At 43.2% G+C, this 17,341-nt stretch overlaps 1 protein-coding gene across 2 annotated transcripts in view; it reads right to left on the bottom strand.

Annotated features, from left to right (window-relative positions):
* The window catches only part of sgk1 (serum/glucocorticoid regulated kinase 1), a 30,278-nt gene extending 13,298 nt beyond the window's left edge, over nt 1-16,980 (bottom strand). Inside the window, exons 1-4 of one of the 2 annotated variants that reach the window (XM_068576483.1) lie at nt 16,463-16,980; nt 15,762-15,942; nt 11,242-11,481; nt 1,066-1,281 (exon numbers count right to left, since the gene is read on the bottom strand). In XM_068576483.1, coding sequence (XP_068432584.1) covers nt 1,066-1,281; nt 11,242-11,481; nt 15,762-15,890 — 585 coding nt within the window. In that variant the 5' untranslated portion in view covers nt 15,891-15,942; nt 16,463-16,980. Of the gene's footprint in view, nt 1-1,065; nt 1,282-11,241; nt 11,482-15,761; nt 15,943-16,282; nt 16,397-16,462 lie in introns of those variants that run through there. The other variant, XM_068576484.1, reaches the window with a different exon arrangement.
* Nucleotides 16,981-17,341: the final 361 nt, after the last annotated feature.

Raw genomic sequence — 17,341 nt, 5'->3', positions numbered from 1 at the left:
CTGTCGTGTCAGATATGAGTTGCCCTTGATGTTGTAGTCACTAATAGACTTTGCTGTATAAAGTATACTTTGCTTTGCAAGTATATTGCTGTTAAATACAGTCTTCGCTTATAGTTTGCTGTTCCACGTTGCAGCTCTAAAAACTCAGTTTTCAGAGAGCGAGACAAGCTGAGGCATGTGTGTGTGTGTGCGTGTGTTTAAGCGTGAGAACACATTGTTTATCCATTCAGGTGATGCTTTCAACAATATGCCTGCATGCAGATGACATGGTCACTTCATATCCGTGTAAATCTCAATATAGCTGACAGCAGTTGTATCTATCAGTCACACACACACACACACACACACACATACACACACACACACACACACACTTTCTTTGGGGTTGTTTATTGATTCAGGATGGAGATCTGAGGGAGTCGTATCCATAGAGATGGTGAATCTAGGCTTTCTGTTTATTAATATTTAATTGCGACTTTATGTTTCCAGCAGGAGACAGAACATTTAGGGTTGTTAAAGCAGAGGAAAAGAGAGAAAGAGAGGGAGGAAAAATTGTTTTGTCCATGTGAGGGTCATGGAGAAGTAGAAGCTTGTATGACTTCACTGTGAGTCATAAGATAAAGCACATTCAACATAGAAGAAAGGACATATTTCACTTTGACCATTAATTAATTTTGTAAGCGTCCTGTCCTTGGTTTGTATGTGCCAAAACTCAAAGGAATAAGAAAATGAAAAGAGGAAGAAACTAGGGACTGAGTTTTATTAATTCCTGTGTTCTTGCTTCACTCAAGTAGTTACATTAACTATTTGCTTTTTATATCACTTATTTTTTATGTTTTGCATTACCGTGGAAATCCACTGTTATTGTGCCATCACACAAGATTTCTCAGACTGGTTTTTAGCAGTTGTTGTTTGGTTAGACCAAATGCTGCTGATGCCATGACTAACATCTAAGACTGGGCCTTAAAACCTCCATCAAGGACATGCATAAGTCCCCTGCTTTGGGATTACTGGAATAAAAGAGCGTTCGCTCCCTGCGATTGAATTAGCTGTAGGCTAACTTACCTGTGTGCGTTGACGTGGCTGCCAGGTGTCCTCCAGGGCGTAGCTGATGTAGGGCCCGCTGCAGATGGAGCACTCCAGCATGACGGGGCTGGCCAGGAGGGGCGATGCGTTCATCCCCCAGGACGGACAACCACCCAGGTGGGCGTCTGACTCCGCTGCCTTTTGCTTGCCGGTACCGTCGCCATAATGGCGAGCCAGCATCTTCCACTTTCTGACCTGTAAGAGAAGATAAGAGGTGTGTTTTGTTTTTTTTTGTTGTTTTTTTTGCAATAGTTTAAAACCAAGTACTATAAATGGAATAAAAGCATGATTTATGACCAGCTAGCAAACTGCCACAGCTTAAAGTCAACATCTTCACTTTGACAGACACATCTGCATCACAGGAGGCGGTGAGTAAGTTCTCAGCTTCGGGAGAAATCTCCTCTACTGTGACAGCTGCACACTGACACACCCTCCTGAGGACTTTTCATCAGAAACCACTCTCCTCAATCATTTAGCATGTGACAGGCAACGCTGACTTGAATACATATCATAGGCATAAGCCCATAAAATATCCTTCAAACACATTTACAGGAGAGAGAGAAGGTGAGGGAGGACAATTTAAGACACAAGGGGCAAATTGTCAGCTGAGATCAAGGAACGCATCTTAAGGAAACCAAATTGCACACTGTATGTGGATATTTCAGTGAGCCAGAATGTTATATAAGGCAAATGGTGTCCTTGGCACACAGAGGGGACAGGTTCAGTGACTGCAGCCATTTCAAATGAGTCTTATCAAGGCCTCTATCAGTGGCTGCTGCTCTCCTGGCCTCTCCATTAGCACAACTTGGCATGGGGACATTTGTGTGATAGAGATTGTGCGAGTGCCTGTGTGTTAGAGTCCAAAACTTGCAACTCTGCAAAAAAAAATGTTCCCCGTGCAAGAAAGATTGCTCCCTTGACTATAATTACAGCTCAGTGCTGGAAGGACAGAATGGATATAAACAATTTCATAGAGTCGAACACAATATGATACCGTTCCGTTACATGCTGAGCGCGTGTGTGTGTGTGTGTTTGTGTGTGTGTGTGTGTGTGTGTGTGTGTGTGTTTGTGTTTGTTTGTTTGGGGCATATGTGTATTGGCTTTCTGATGGAGAGACACAGGAGAAGACGGATAGCACTTTCATATCTGTCTGTTTAACACTATATTACATAACATTAAAATTAGCTGACGCTTTTATCCAAAGCGACTTACAATAAGTGCAACAATGAGTACAAACTCAGAACAAGAAGAATCAAGAAAGTACAATAACCTTTAGATTACTGAGTGCTATAAGTACGGGCCATTTAAGTGCCACTACAGCCAGTGGTTGGTTAGCTTAGCCTAGCTTAGCAAAATGGGGAAACAACTAGCCTCAATGTGTACATAAAGTACGTACATATTTACATATTTATTGCCAAATTCAAACCGTAAAGATAAATGAAGTCGTGGACAACGTGCATGTATCCATGTGTAGGTCACAAACAATGTTTCTCTCGGTGTCTCTCAGTTATGAATGTGCAGACCCATAAACTCATCTTTATTAGGCTGAACTGTACATGTTAAGCATGCAAATCATTCATTACCGTATGGCCTCTTCCTGAACCTTCCGGAGAAAAGACCATGCATTATTTCAATGGGTAAGAAAATATGTGCACAGGAAGTACAACACATCCTCACACCGATGTGAACGCCATCTCCAGACTCTTTTCTCTTAACTTCTTTCCCTTCCCTTTGACCTAGTTTTCTGTTTTGACTCTTCAAGACAACAGTGGCCCTGCTATATAGTTATGTTGCGTAAGGCCGGCTGTCCTATATATGATGTGTCCTTTCCCCTCATAAACTCAGGAAGTAATATAACACAGGGAAATGATCATACTACAGGATGTAGACATCAGCCACAAATTCCACAAATCAAGAAGTACAAACATCACACACCATAGCAGACTTCATCCAACCCCTTCCTTCAACTAGCCTCTACAACTGCCCTTTGCCTGTGTTCTGTACACATCATCTTGTAAAGATATATAACAACAACAACAACAACAGTGTCTTAGTCATTGACAGAGTTACGTAAAACCTTTACGTTAAGAGTTGCCCTTTACTCTCATACAGATGATCTGCAGCCATAAAATTCAGTTATGTATGATAAAGCTGCAACTGAAAACATGCAGCCGTATGACTCACAGCGACATTGAGTACACTGCAAATATGCATTATGTTAAACATATGCATACCACATCAGAAGAGTCCCTTTGTAGTGGAGACAAGACAGCACTGACAGAGAGGTGCAGAGGTCAGAAACATAGTGTTTGAAAGACATGTTATAGATTATTTGCTTATCTATCCAATCTGACAAAATAAGTGATATGCGTTTCTAAACTGATATTTAAAGTTGCTGTATTGCATTGTAAGGTGTTTCTTATGTTGTGTTATTAACTAGCATATGACCCCTCTTTCCTGGTGAGCCCTTTTTATCTTGCATCGTCCTGCGTTTCCCTCCCCGTCCTCTACCATCTCTCCGTGGTGTGTTCCTCCACCTCTAACAAGCTGTGTGACGGCCCACATGTGTCTCAGGATCAAAGAGAAATGAAAGGAGGGGAAGGCGAGAGAGCATGTGCGGGGAAGGGGTGGGGTCATGAAAGGGAATGAGGTGCTGGTGGAGATATGAAGACAAAGAAAAATATGTTTGAAAGACAAAAAGATAAACAGAGAGAGAGTGAAAGCGAGAGATCTTCTTACACAAGTCGTCCCATTCCCTGACAGAGATAAGACTTGCTCATTAACACCAAGGTCACTGCTCGGTCTTCTGACATTCTTTTTTTGCGCTTCTCGGTCCTTGATCGCAAATACAAACTTACAAAAAATGTATAAAAAGATTTGGAAAAAGAGGGAGCGGGAGAGTCAACCTGAAAAACGAGAGCGAGACAGCGGGACGGAGAGAACCACATTGTTATTATTGAACAGGGGAACGGACAAAGAAGTAAGTTGGGGTGTTGACCCCAAACTGCTTCAAGTCCAATTTCATCCTTTGGGGTAATATTCTGACCCTTTTTATCTATCCTGAGTGCTGAGGTCAACCCTGACTTCACTGACTAATAGTCCTATTCACGATCATCCAGGTGCCTCAAGCTCTGCATTTTTTCGTGTAGATGAAAAGCTGAAGCGCCTATTTACTCACTGCTTGGGCTATTATTGTTTCATTCACCATTGTTCTGACAGTAAGCATTGCCTTCTGTCTCAATAAGATAGACAAACATATCACAATACATGAGCCGTGGTGCTGTAATTGAAACGCTAATGTCTCCGGGCTAACATGCTGACAAAGACAATGCTAACGTGCTTAGCATCTGTACACGGCTGCTACGACATGCTATTTAGTATGTGCTACATCTTAGTTTAGCATGTGATGCTAGCATTAGCTAATGAACACACGGTTTAGCTGAGGCTGATGGGTATGTTGAACACAGTGAATGTTCAATAGTTTTGATTGTGTCTTTCGAAAAGTCACCTAAATCTTCCAACTCATACTTATGGAGACATTTAACTCAAAACCTGGATCAAAATGAGGGAGTAAATATATACATACTGAAGAAGTATTATATTTACTCCTGCAATTGGATATCACTGCTTACTGTCCAGTCAAAATCTTGACTATGAACGTTAGATTATTTCTCCTTTCTGTTGCTGCATGACGTTAGATTTTGTTCAAGGATTCAGGATTTAGCGCTACAAAACCAGAATGATGTCTTGAGGTTGACTTGAACTGCACATGCAATAACCGTAAGAGCAATAGGTCTAAAGCTTCAACAGAACAACAAAATGCAGTATTTAACAAAGTAAAACTACAACAGCTTGTCTTACGCTGGTGATACCATGAGTAAACATATTGTCCACCTGGAAGCAGATCAGGTCAACTCAAGGCTTAATTGTCGAGTGAGAGGCATATAACACAAAACCTTAATGCACAAAGCAGTCTGAATAGAGCTGAGTGTGAGAATGGAAGACAAAAAATACACTGCATAGTCAAGGTGCTGCTGAGTCTTTGTGGCTCAGCAGTTTCTTGGCATTCGCTGTGGAACATCAAGATGGAAGATGGGATTAGCCGGTTTCTCAGGGTAGATTAAAACAAGCATAATTCCCAATTTCCCCTCCAATGAGACCAGGAAGGGAGAATACTGGTGGATCTCCTAAATAGGGTGCAAATTAAACAACAGTTGTGGGAACGGATACAGAATTAGTTACCCTTTTTTTGAGTCTTGTGAAGATTCAAACGACTGATTATTCACAAATATTCATCCGATAGTCAATTTCAGTCAGTCCATTTCTGTCAATACCCATCCATCAGTCATTATCAGCTGTCCTCACGGTTAACCTCTTTCTTCATGCACTCTTGCACTGAACAACCTGAAGGTCTTATCAATAATGAAGATGTGTCACTTCATCACAACCACTCCCCCGTACATTTCAGCACTCAACTTGCAGTCATGCACATCTCTCTCTAAGTACACTGAAAGCCTTGGTTATCTGTATCAAACCAGACAGATTAGACAGGATGGCTCTTAACATCACACATCACCTGCTTCACTTTTCCTTCCTCAGCTCCCCTCTAGTTTTTTTATAGCTGGGGTAAAACACAACAAAGTCAAACATCCCTCTGTGTCACGACAAATCCAGCAAACCGCAGCAAAGGTATGAAGTGTCTTTTGCATGTATCTCCTTCTTTGTGCTTTGGCTGAGAGAGCCTGTATAATGTTGCAGTAGCAACAAAAAGAATTGCATTGTGCCATTTTGGTGTGTGTGTGAGCAAAGAAGAGAAATGATGCAAGAAAATGTATTACTGCAACTACATTCTTCTACTACCAAAGTATTTGGATTTAGGAACAAAATAATGTCAAAGGATTAGTAGTTTCTCATTGTTATGTGTAGCTTAAAACTGCTTTCCAGAGCCTCGGATTGTTTCCTCATTTCAACGTTGCTTAAATATGTTGAAATCCGAGGAGAGAAAAAACACCATAACAACAGGAAGAGCATTGAATGGTGGCAGTTAATGATCATGGTTGTAAAGGATAAAGAACATGACTCCATAAGATTTAAAGGCAAGGTTTTCAACTGTCAACCAGCTGACTTTACCAGTATTACTAGTAGGAGGAACAAAAGGAGCTGGAAGTGTGCCAGACTGACACAAAGTGAACGCTAATCTAATCTGCAACTACTGTTTCTTCACCAGTTGCAGAGTGTGAAAGACTCAGGGGGTTCTGACTTGTGGCGTGAATATGAATATGTGCTGAGATCTTTAACAAGGAGAAAAGAAAGTTTTGAGTCAATTAGCTAAATTGTTTAAAAGTGTAAAACAGAAGTGTGGAGCGAGAAGCGTTTCTCCATGGTATTTGTTCAGTATGCATGACAAGCCAACCACTTTGGATTTGATTTTTTCTCTCTCAGTAACTCTTTGTATCAAATATAATTGGACCTTGTGGGTTGATCCTCTTAATATCTACTTATTCCCAATACAAGCTAAAATACTGTGTTTACAAGTGTGCAATTCATGGCAAATGCATCGACAGTTGGGATTCAAGTGAAGTTTTTCAAGAGGAAACCTGTTTAGCAAGTGAGGTGAGAACTGGGTTCATGTTTTCACTGGGGGCACTTAGTTATCGACACAACAGTTTTGTTCAGATAGTCCTTTTGTAGACAGCTGTTTGTTGGTTGCATGATACTGTTTCTACCATTGACTTGAAAAAACACCAAATCAGCCAAAAACATGTTAAACCCAGAGCACCGTTTCAATGCTAACAGTTGCTTGAGTTCAGAATTTGAGTCCTTGCCTTGAAAGTGTCAGCTAAGGGCCATTAAAAAGTCACCAATGTCAAAGATGACACTCAAGTCTTTAACCATTAGCTTCATTAAGAAGTGATCTACTTCCCGCTCAGAGGTAAGACACCTCACAGATTCAAGTACGTCAAGAGCCAAAGTCCACAGTTCAAAGTCCAACAGAAACATTGCATTGGTATTCCTTTTCTAAGAAGACAATGTTAAAAGTTACTATGTGGGCTAAAGTTGTGGGCATTTCGGTTTCTAAAATCCCTCAGGTCGTCATCTGATTATAACACCTGAATTGCACTTGTACTTGACTGACCGACTCACTCGACAGGATCTTTGAATGAAATCCATCCGCCAACAATCGCCTCCTCTCGGTCTCATTCGCTCTCTCATCCAGACAGAACAGCGCTTAGCCCGCAGGGCCTCGTCACTACTGAGGGAGGCCGAGACGGAGATTCGTCACCGTCTCGTACGGCCAACTTCCTCATGAGAAATACACTTTAAATGTCACTGATCATCTGAGCTTTGTGTTTTTCTTTTTTTTTTTTTACTGTGAGGACAAGGTATAGCATGATCAAGCTTTTAGTTCCAGCTGTCCACCGACACAGAAACAAAATGAGCTTACCTCACAGACTAATGGGGTTGCAAGGAATTCATATTCAGTTTTTCAACCTCTACTCTGCCTCCACTTTTGGCTGAGATCTAATCAATAGTCGACAACACAGGTTGCATTGGGACTAGATGAAAATCGCTGTTGTTCTTGGACACGCTTGGCTTCTCTCATCTTGCTGGATTTCTTCAACCCCCCCAATCTTTTTTTGTTCCCTTCCATCCTTCCTCCTCCCCTGCCATCTCTCCATCTCGCTGTCTGGTTAACAACACCATTACATGATGCATACCCGGAAAATGGCCATAAGGAAAAGAAAAATGATGTCATAAGCCACTTTGGAAACAGCTGATATCATCCACAACATAAAAATAGAATATTAAAAAGCAATTTTGCAGTTGTATTATTCTCTTGTATCTGACTAGATGATACATTCCAGTCGTAGTTTGATTACAACGTGCAATCTAAAGTGTCTTCTGGAGTTTCAGTGAGATTCTGGAAAAGTACTGAAAGTGCGATAACAAGAAAGATAACGTGACAGGACAACCAGCAGTCAGCAAAAGTTCACGTTGTTTTCATTTTTAATTCAGTCTTCATCAAGCACAGTACGGGTTTGATTGGAGATTAGAGGAAAGGCTGCGTTTGCATTAGCTTTGTGTGTGTGTGTGTGTGTGTGTGTGTGTGTGTGTGTGTGTGTGTGTGTGTGAATGTGCCGTATCTGACAGTGTGACGTTGCATAAACGGTACAGTACAGGACGTCCTTATCAGGAGGATTTATATGCTTTTGATTTCTGGCCATGCTCAGGCAGTGGGGCAGATGCTCTGACCTCATCCTCCACCTTTTAATAAAACTGTCCTCTCAGCTCCTCTCATCTCTCTCTATCACGGCTGTTTCCTGTGTGTCGTCTCTCTCCTTCGCTCCACCAATCCCTCAACTGCGCTCATTTTTCTCCTATCCAGTCATTATTGTTCAGCCTTTTTCTATTTTCAATTCTAATTTCCTACAAATTACTTAAAGTAAACCTCCCGTCCTGTTCTTTTTTTTGATTGTACCTGCTGTAATTACCCCATGGAAAAAGCAATGCAGGCACCATAAATGTACACTGATTTTATAATATAATGAGATCAGCGCCATAAAGTTGGTCTATATTTAGCCTTGGCTGTGATAGACTACAGCAGCAGAGGGGTGAAGGCTATACAAAGCACTGGGTCAAGGCTAAGCTAAGCTACCTGCATGTTAAATGGCGCTGATGCGTCGTAATGAGAAGGAAAGAAATCGGCAGTGTTGGATTTTCTATGAGTTGTAGGTGTCATGGAAGCTGTTTTGGAGCGAGAACAACCCAGGTAGAGGTCTTTACATGAACTAAAATGTTGCAGAGTTCATCATTCATTTATTTATCTTTACCTCAAAGGGGTTCGTCACAACTTTGGCCACAAAAGTGTCTGCTCCAAATGAGAAAAGCCAATACCGAGGATCCGGTGTTCAACAATAATTGACTTCTACATTTACAACGGCATGAAAAGCAAAGAATGAAGCGCTTCGTCTCAGAACATGACACATGTCCCTGAAGCTTTCCCTTCTGTCTCTGCACACTTTAGGAGTATATAGGCCTAAGCTGACACTGTCTGTCAACGCCTGGCATCTTATTCATCTCCTCCTCCGGAAAAAAAAATGTGGCAGGAGCAGCCTCTCGGCGTCATCACCCTACTTTCCTTAAGTCTGAGACACTTGTTAGACAGCGACTGATGCAGTTTTCACTTTGATGGCTTGACAAATTTCCCACTGAAGCGTTGCTCATTTGCATCCGAGTCGAGACGTGGGTGGCCTCCTCGAGCACGGAGCAGCGCATCTGACACGCGACGGAAAATGTTTCAGTTACTGTTCCAGTTGTCGAACAAGCGTCACGCTCATGCGGTTGTGTTTTAGGGGGTTGTGAAGTGTGTGGACAGAGTGTTCCGAGATCTGGGACAGTGCGGAGGGAACGGGGCAGAACATGGCGTCTGTGTGCTGCATTTTCTTTTTTCGCGGTGGATTATTTGGCAAAGGCACACAAAGTCAAACGCAGGAAGCGTGCATTTCAGCCCATATTTAGGTTGGGCATCGAACTGCTGATTGCATGTTGTAAGTTTCCAGTTTGAATGTGGTTAATCATTGAATGAGTCTTGGATCACAACACCACACTGGAGTTGCTGCTATGGGCCAGTCCTGTTAAACGCCACAGTGGCTCTGCATTGACTTTACACATACTATGCAGTGTAAACAAGCTATGACTCACCACAAAGACTCCTCCTCTTTAACCCTTTCGCCTGCTCTCACCTTAGCACAACAGCCATTTACTCCACATGCACACACACACACACACACACACACACACACACACACACACACCCCGGTTATCTCCAGTGAGACATTATAGTGACAGATCTATTAGTTGTGAGGGCAAGAGGTGGAATTGATGGAGAGATAGAGTGAGATAAAGCGACCTGGAAGAAATCCAAAGCCAAATGGAAGAAATTGAGGGGAAAAAAAAAAAATAAAGTTAGGGGCTGAAGGGAAGAGAGCCGACCGACGGACAACAACACGGCCCTATTATGAATTCTTACATGAGTCAATGTTGTTTCTCGGTGCACACACTCACACGCAGCCACACACACAGTGCACAGTGTGGCTTTGTCTTGCTGGGACAGTGATGACTCATTCTCTCCAGTCGCCCATGGGACTGGAGAAACACACACACACACACACACACAAAGGCAGGGAACCATCTGATGGGTATGATGATTGATAAGAGGAGAAGGGCTATTATAATTGCAGTTGCAAGGACAACCTGGACACCTGCAGCAGCAGCATGAGAGTGAATGGGTGTGTGTTTGGGCAAGACCTTTGTTGACAGTATTCACTGGAGTGCATTATTTATATACGTTTATTACAATGTCCACAATTTCTATTTCAGCAACACCAGCCCGCGTTAAGCAACAACAGTCTTCTTAATGTTTATGTTATAACGACATTCACGATAGAGCTTACTAAAGGGAGAATAAAGACAAACGAAACAATATCTCGGCTCCTGGTTGGTAATATCTATTCCGCTTCTTTGACTTCTTTTAATAAGCGCTAATGGGCACTCTGTTGTTACAGAGAGTGTTGGTGGATAGAGGTTTGTGGGTAGAGAAGATGATGGGAGTGGACTTTCCCTCTGTATGGCACATGTTACAAAATAGATTACGTTGCCCTTACATTTCCTATTACGTTTCCTCAAATGTAGAAAACATATATTCACACGTTAAAACAGTATCAAATGAAGTATATTGGCCATTTACTTGCTCCAACACTGACTACAGGGAGGAGAGCTGAAGGGAACCTCTGCAGAATGAAATGGTTATGATAATATGGCTAAAATATTTCGCTTGTTTAACCTTTTTGACTCAGCGGTTCCCAACCTGTGGATTGGGGACCCCTCGAGGGGCTCACAAGAAAAATCTGAGGGTTTACAAGATGAAAAATGGGATGCAAAAACATGTAATTATAGTCATTTTTCTAGACATTCTGTAGCATTTGCTTTTTTTCATCCTTGGATTATTGAATAATTTAGCATTGTTAAACTAGACTGTGACGTCTTTGGCGAAAACAATGTTGGAATAATGGATAGAAATGCGGATAAAGCTCTGAAAATCAGACTTAAGTTTGACAAATTTGATCCTTTAAATGCTCGTTGTTTTTTTTTTACCTTGCAGCCGTTGCTCTTGTCATGGCCGCTGGTTTGCCCGCCGGCAGGGCACGGCGAGCTCGGCTCCTGGTGGCAGTGCTGTCCGCCGTGCAGGCCGCCGTAGTGGCAGCAGCCGTACGGCGAGGGGAAGTGTGAGTACCACAGGTCATCGGCCAGTGGACACTTTGGACAGGAGTAAGGGAGACTTTTCCCCTGGGCCTTCTCAACGCTCACCTTCGGGTTCCGCATCCACCTTCGTACCTGCGGAGGAAAATAAGGTTCAAGGTCAAAAGCAGTTTGAGAAGCGATGGTTTTGGTGGGAAAAGGTTAGTTTGATCCCGCTTTACCTTGTGACATGTTCTTTATAAACACACGCACACACACACACACACACACACACACACACACACACACACACACACACACACTGTGAGCCCTGCCAGCTTCAACTTTGATCAGAGGGGTTTCACATCACCCCTGATTACATGTCATATCATGTCACACACAGAATTTAGCTTCAAAGGGGCACAGATTGCTTCTGTTCTCTGCCACTCATTGAACATATGACTCAGCCAGTGGAACACACACAGAAAGACATACATGCACACACACCAGCAGCATGTAGATGACACCAACGGAGCCATCAAATGTGACTCAGAATAAATTCTACTCCAGTTCCTTCAACATCTTTGCCTTTGACTTTAATTGCTTTAATGTCAGCAGTACTTCAGAAAGCTCTCTCTCTGCAGAAGGGGACTTCCATCCATGTGTGGCTATTATGATGAATTACTATGAATTAAAACCCTTCTACGTCCTTGTTACGAACAGATGTTCACATTATGCAAACAAGACATTGTGTTTAATTGTGAGAATTCACAGGGGCATGCACAACTTGGTGCGTGCAAGCACATTTCATACACACACACACACACACACACACACACACACACACACACACACACACACACACACACACACACACACACGCGCGCACATATATCCTGCAATGACTAAGGGCTACCAGAAAAGCACTGTCACTAACCGTAACATCCGATGTGTGTGTGTGTGTGTGTGTGTGTGTGTGTGTGTGTGTGTGTGTGTGTGTGTGTGTGTGTGTAGCTGGGTTCTGGGGAGAGAGAAAAAAAGGAAAAGTTGGTGCAAGTGAAGAAGATAAAGTGACACATGGAAGACAGAAAAACAGCGGCAGGGGAAAAAAAGCAAAATATTTAGGAGAAGCCTAAAGCATCGAACATTTAGCAAACACACACCGCGGGGCAGTAGCCTGTGTGACCGGGCAGCACAGAGGGAAGACAGCTGTGACACACACACACACACACACACACACACACAGGGATTGAATGCCTGAGTCGAAGGGTAGCCAGACGGCGCGTCAAGGCATGTCGGGTCTGAGGGAAAAACACTCCAGCAGGTCAGCACAAAAACAAAGCAGCCAGTGTACGACTTGCAGACATATGTGACGACACACACCTACAGCAAAATTAGAATACCACCACGCAAGTTTCCTCACACAGAACATGACTGTTGGATTGACATTACGTCCAATTAGAGGGTTCTTTCCTTTGATATTTGTCATCCCACTGGAAGCAGAGTGAGCCATGTCGTGGCATTGCCCCGTGGAGCAGGCGGCGCGCTGTCAAACCTCTTGTTTAACACGTCACTCTGACCATGATGCCGACGACTTGACGTCCAGAGCTTAACACGAGTTCACCTCAACAACACAGTGCTCACAGCAGGAGGAATATGTTTTCCTGTTTGGAGCCAACCTTAAAATTCACTGCAGAGCTATCCATCATCTTTTTTTTTTCTTTTTTTTTAAACTTTTAAACTCTTACAGGGTACGTAATGTGTGTAGCGCGTCACACATCAAACGCTGCTGGTTATATTATGATGTCACTTCAGGGAAACGTTGTATTTCAAATTGTCCAATGTTGCACAAGGAGCTCATCAACAGTTGATACAGACCAAATTCACAGACAAAAAAAACCCACAGTGAGCAATTCATTTCTTATTTCCTTCCATCATGTGTATCATACACTGCTCAGTCTGCTGTCCCCATGATGTAATGTAGTCTTATTCAGACACCAATAGAAAGAAATGAAACCCTTTATCAGCAGCAGGCATTCATTCGGATTCGAGGCTTTGTGCTGATGCATATCTGGAAGCTTCTGTTTGTCTCGGCATGGTGGAGCGCCGCTTTTATACAGAAACATGCAAAAGAAAAGCAATAAAGATGTATCATAGATGCATGTATCAATAGAGCCTCAGGCTTTTAATACCGGATTAATATTTCTTACTTCTTCTTTTTTTTTTAATCCTATGGGAGACTCATCGCAGCAGAATGTGCCGGTGGGAGTGCATGTGTGTTTGTGCGTGGGTGTTAACACAACACAATCTGCTCATATTAACAGGCCGAGCCATCAGGGATCCGCACCATACTGTACGCCATCTGAGACCAACACACACTTCGGAAAACCCTACTGCGAGCAAGAAGCCACGTCGATGACACAACCAGGCTGGAAATGTATCCGAATCTTCCGAGCAACCTAAAATCAAGGACTTATTTGTATCTTAAGTACGTACTTGATCTTGGATTTTTTTTTTCCAATTGTTATCCTGGAATGTATTCGCTGCCTCGGGCTGGTAATATGTGATAACTTAAACAGAACAACCCGGGCAATAAACACATACTCTATCATCTGATTTATCGGGTAACGGAAAATAAATAATGTGCCAAATGAGATTATTGAGTAAATGCATCAATCCGCTAAGCTGTAAGTAATGTTAGTCATTTCCTTCCCATCATGCCCCAAAGTCATAGTGCTCAATGTTTTCTTTTGATCTCATGTAAATCTGTGGCAAGTTATTTCGACCTGAGGGCGCAGGAGTTGTACTGTTTGTCAAGCTTGGCGTGTTTCGAGTGAGTGTAACAGACAGTAATTGGGGTTTTGACATATAACGGCACATAAACCGAAGCTCAGAAGTCCAACAAACCCAGCAACATGTCAACCAGCTTGGCAGTGGTTCACAGATTATCACCGCTATGGAAATACTTTTCTTAGCAACTCACTGGGTTAGAATTAGCATCCATATGCTTCTCTGTTTTGAAACTCAGTCGCTTTTCTACTGTCTTCATTTCTTCATGAGCATTTAGCACAAAGAGCGTCAGCGTGCCACAAATATTTATTTATTCTGTTTTTTGCTGAACTAACAAATGTTTTGATCAATTTGGATTGATTCATTGATTCCAAATTGTTTGCACTTTTGCTCTGAAAATGCCTGATGATTACTGATGAACAACTATTAATCAATCATCAAGCTAGTTGCTGACTCATTTTCTGTTTATCCATTCTTTTTTGTATTATGCATGCGTCAGGCTTATATATCAAGCACAAGACAATTGACTGCTTTCTAATACGGCATACGTTGTAAAAGGTTAACAAGTTGTAATATTTTTTTTATGAATGTGAATCAACAATGTGTTGATGCCAATAAAGCAGTAAAAATACAAGATTCCTGATTCCTGAAGTGAAAAATCACCTTCTAACAAACTTTACTTGTTGCTTTTATTGAGCTCTTTCTCTTTTGAAAGGTAACCAACCCATCATGGACTATTATTAAGTCATTGACGAAAGTTAAGTTGAGTTTCTCACTTTAAAAAAAAACCCATCAGGCCTGAAGTAACAAATGATAATTGATAATTCAATCCACTTTAATAGTCTAGTTATCAGTTAGGTTGTAACTCTTCAATCAATCGGTCCAAGAAATACTGCATGTGTATGAAAGTGGGATGCTGATCGGGAAAAAACATCCGCAGTAAAACCTGTATGAAGTGCGCCCTAAATATAAAAGCAGTCAGCGCACACACTCAACACAAACACGCCAACTGAGAAAAACACTAAATTAAAGCAAAGCATGAATATTGCACAGGAAATGAGTGTTGTGATAGCATTGCAGCATAATGCAGGATATGCTGAGTAGATCTTTAACTGTAGGACCTGCCAGCTCAGTGATGTCATGATTTCTACACAAAACCCTTGTGGGTTCTGTAACGCAACAGTGTTTTGGGGCGTGCACACACACGCACACACACACACACACACACACACACACACACACAGTAAACACAAGGGAGACAAATTGTTGTGCCTGATTAACAAGGCTTAGCTTTTACAATGACATCATCATTGGCATTCTCTCTCTCTCTCTCTCTCTCTCTCTCTCTCTCTCTCTCTCTGTCTCTCTCTCTCTCTCTCTCTCCCTTTCGTTCTCACTCTCTCTCCCTTCACACACACACACACACACAAACACACACACAAACACACACACATAGGAGTGAGAGGAAACACTCCGGCAGTGACACCTCCTCTTACTGCCAACATGTTTCTCACTGTCTCGTCAAACACACTCTCAGATGCATCAATCCCAAAATGTATGTGTGTGTGTGCGTGTGTGTGCGTGTGCGTGTGTGCGTGCGTGTGCGTGCGTGCGTGCGTGCGTGCGTGCGTTCCACCCAAACTGACCTTTCTCTTGACAAACTGGAAAGCCGAGCACTTCTTAAAGGAAAAGGCAGTCTTCTCCCCACCTCCTCCACCTCCTCCGCCTCCCCCGCCTCCGCCACCTCCTCCTCGTCCCCCGCTCACCAGCTTCATGGCCGACACCGGCACTCCGTTTGCCTCCGTAGATCCCAGCGTGACGGACAGACTGACAGGGATTCAAACAAGAAGAGGAAGAGTTGTTTAAGGCACGAGAAGAGCGAGTGTGGCACACAACATGATGCTGAGCCTGTGTTGAGCGAGAGAGAGAGAGAGAGAGAGAGAGACAGAGAGAGAGACAGAGAGAGAGAGAGAAGTGGCAAAAAGAGGGTGCGAAAAAGAGAGGAGCGAGAGGAGGTGGAGGTGTAGAAAACAGATGGGCTGCAAAAATAAGAGGGACAGAGGCAGGACACTGCAATGAAAATGAGCAGGATGGAGAAAAAGAGCGGGAGGATGCGAGAGAGAACGCGTCCAAAAAGATGGAGAGATGAGAAAGAGGAGGAAGGTACCAGCTCCTGTTGCTGTGAGGAGAAAAACTGCTCTGTTTACAGCTCAGTCAGAAAGCATCTCAGTGAACTGTCTGCTGTGTGATTGTGTTTGTTTGTGTGTGTGTGCGTGTGTGTGTGTGTGTGTGTGTGAAGTTCCCCATGCGTATGAATGCATGCACACACGCCTCCATCATTCCATACCTTCACTCTGGTGTACCGGCTGGTTCCGCTGCAGCTTCAACTGCCTCTTTTTTATCCAGCGACTCCTCCGACAACTGATCCCAGATCAGATGCACCGACTCTCTGCTCCTCGGGTACAGGTGTCCCTTTTCCCGTGGTTACCCAACTATGCTCCCGTGCCCAGAAGAGGGTGAGGAGAAGAGGAGGGGGAGTCTGCAGAGATGTCCGTATCAGTAAGAGTGTAAGATGTGTGTGTGTGTGTGTGTGTCCTCAGTGGTGCTGTTTGGCGTGCACTGTGGGTGCATGCATTGATGCCAGGGTGTCAGCCTGTAAACAAACACCCAGGAAGTGTTTGCATGTGAGTGGCGTGTGTGTGTGTGTGTGTGTGTGTGTTTATGTGTGTGTGTGTGTGTGTGTGTGTGTGTGTATGTGTGTGTGATGTGTCCAGCTGCGGTCGTCTGGCTCACAGCAGCGCTACTTTATCAATGAAAGGTTCTGCAGTGAGCAAATGCCGCCACTCTTTCCCTCTCACTCTCCTTCTCTCCCTCCCTCTCTCTCTCTCTCTCTCTCTCTCAATCCCTTTCTCATCACCACTCTGCCCTCCCCTATTTCCTCCGCTCGCTCAATTTTCTGCTGCAGTCGATGGCGGCACCTCCCTCTCTCTCTCTGTCCCTCTCCCTGCTCCTTCAATCTAACCCCCCTCACACTTCATCTCCTCGTGATTTCTTTCTCTTTTCTTGTGTGACTGAAGAGGACAGGGACACCCAAACTATGCCTCCACCACAGGAAGTGTGTGAGGGTTTAATGTTAAATAGTGGGCTCTATTTCCAGCTTTGATCCAGATGGGTTTCACACACACACACTCTCACTCTCACACTCACACACCTCATCATATGTTTG

The sequence above is a fragment of the Clinocottus analis genome, unplaced genomic scaffold (genome assembly GCF_023055335.1).
Source record: "Clinocottus analis isolate CAN_PGR_092001 unplaced genomic scaffold, fCliAna1.0.p SCAF_15, whole genome shotgun sequence".
NCBI lineage: Eukaryota > Metazoa > Chordata > Actinopteri > Perciformes > Cottidae > Clinocottus > Clinocottus analis.
This window is presented reverse-complemented; position numbering and strand designations above follow the sequence as displayed.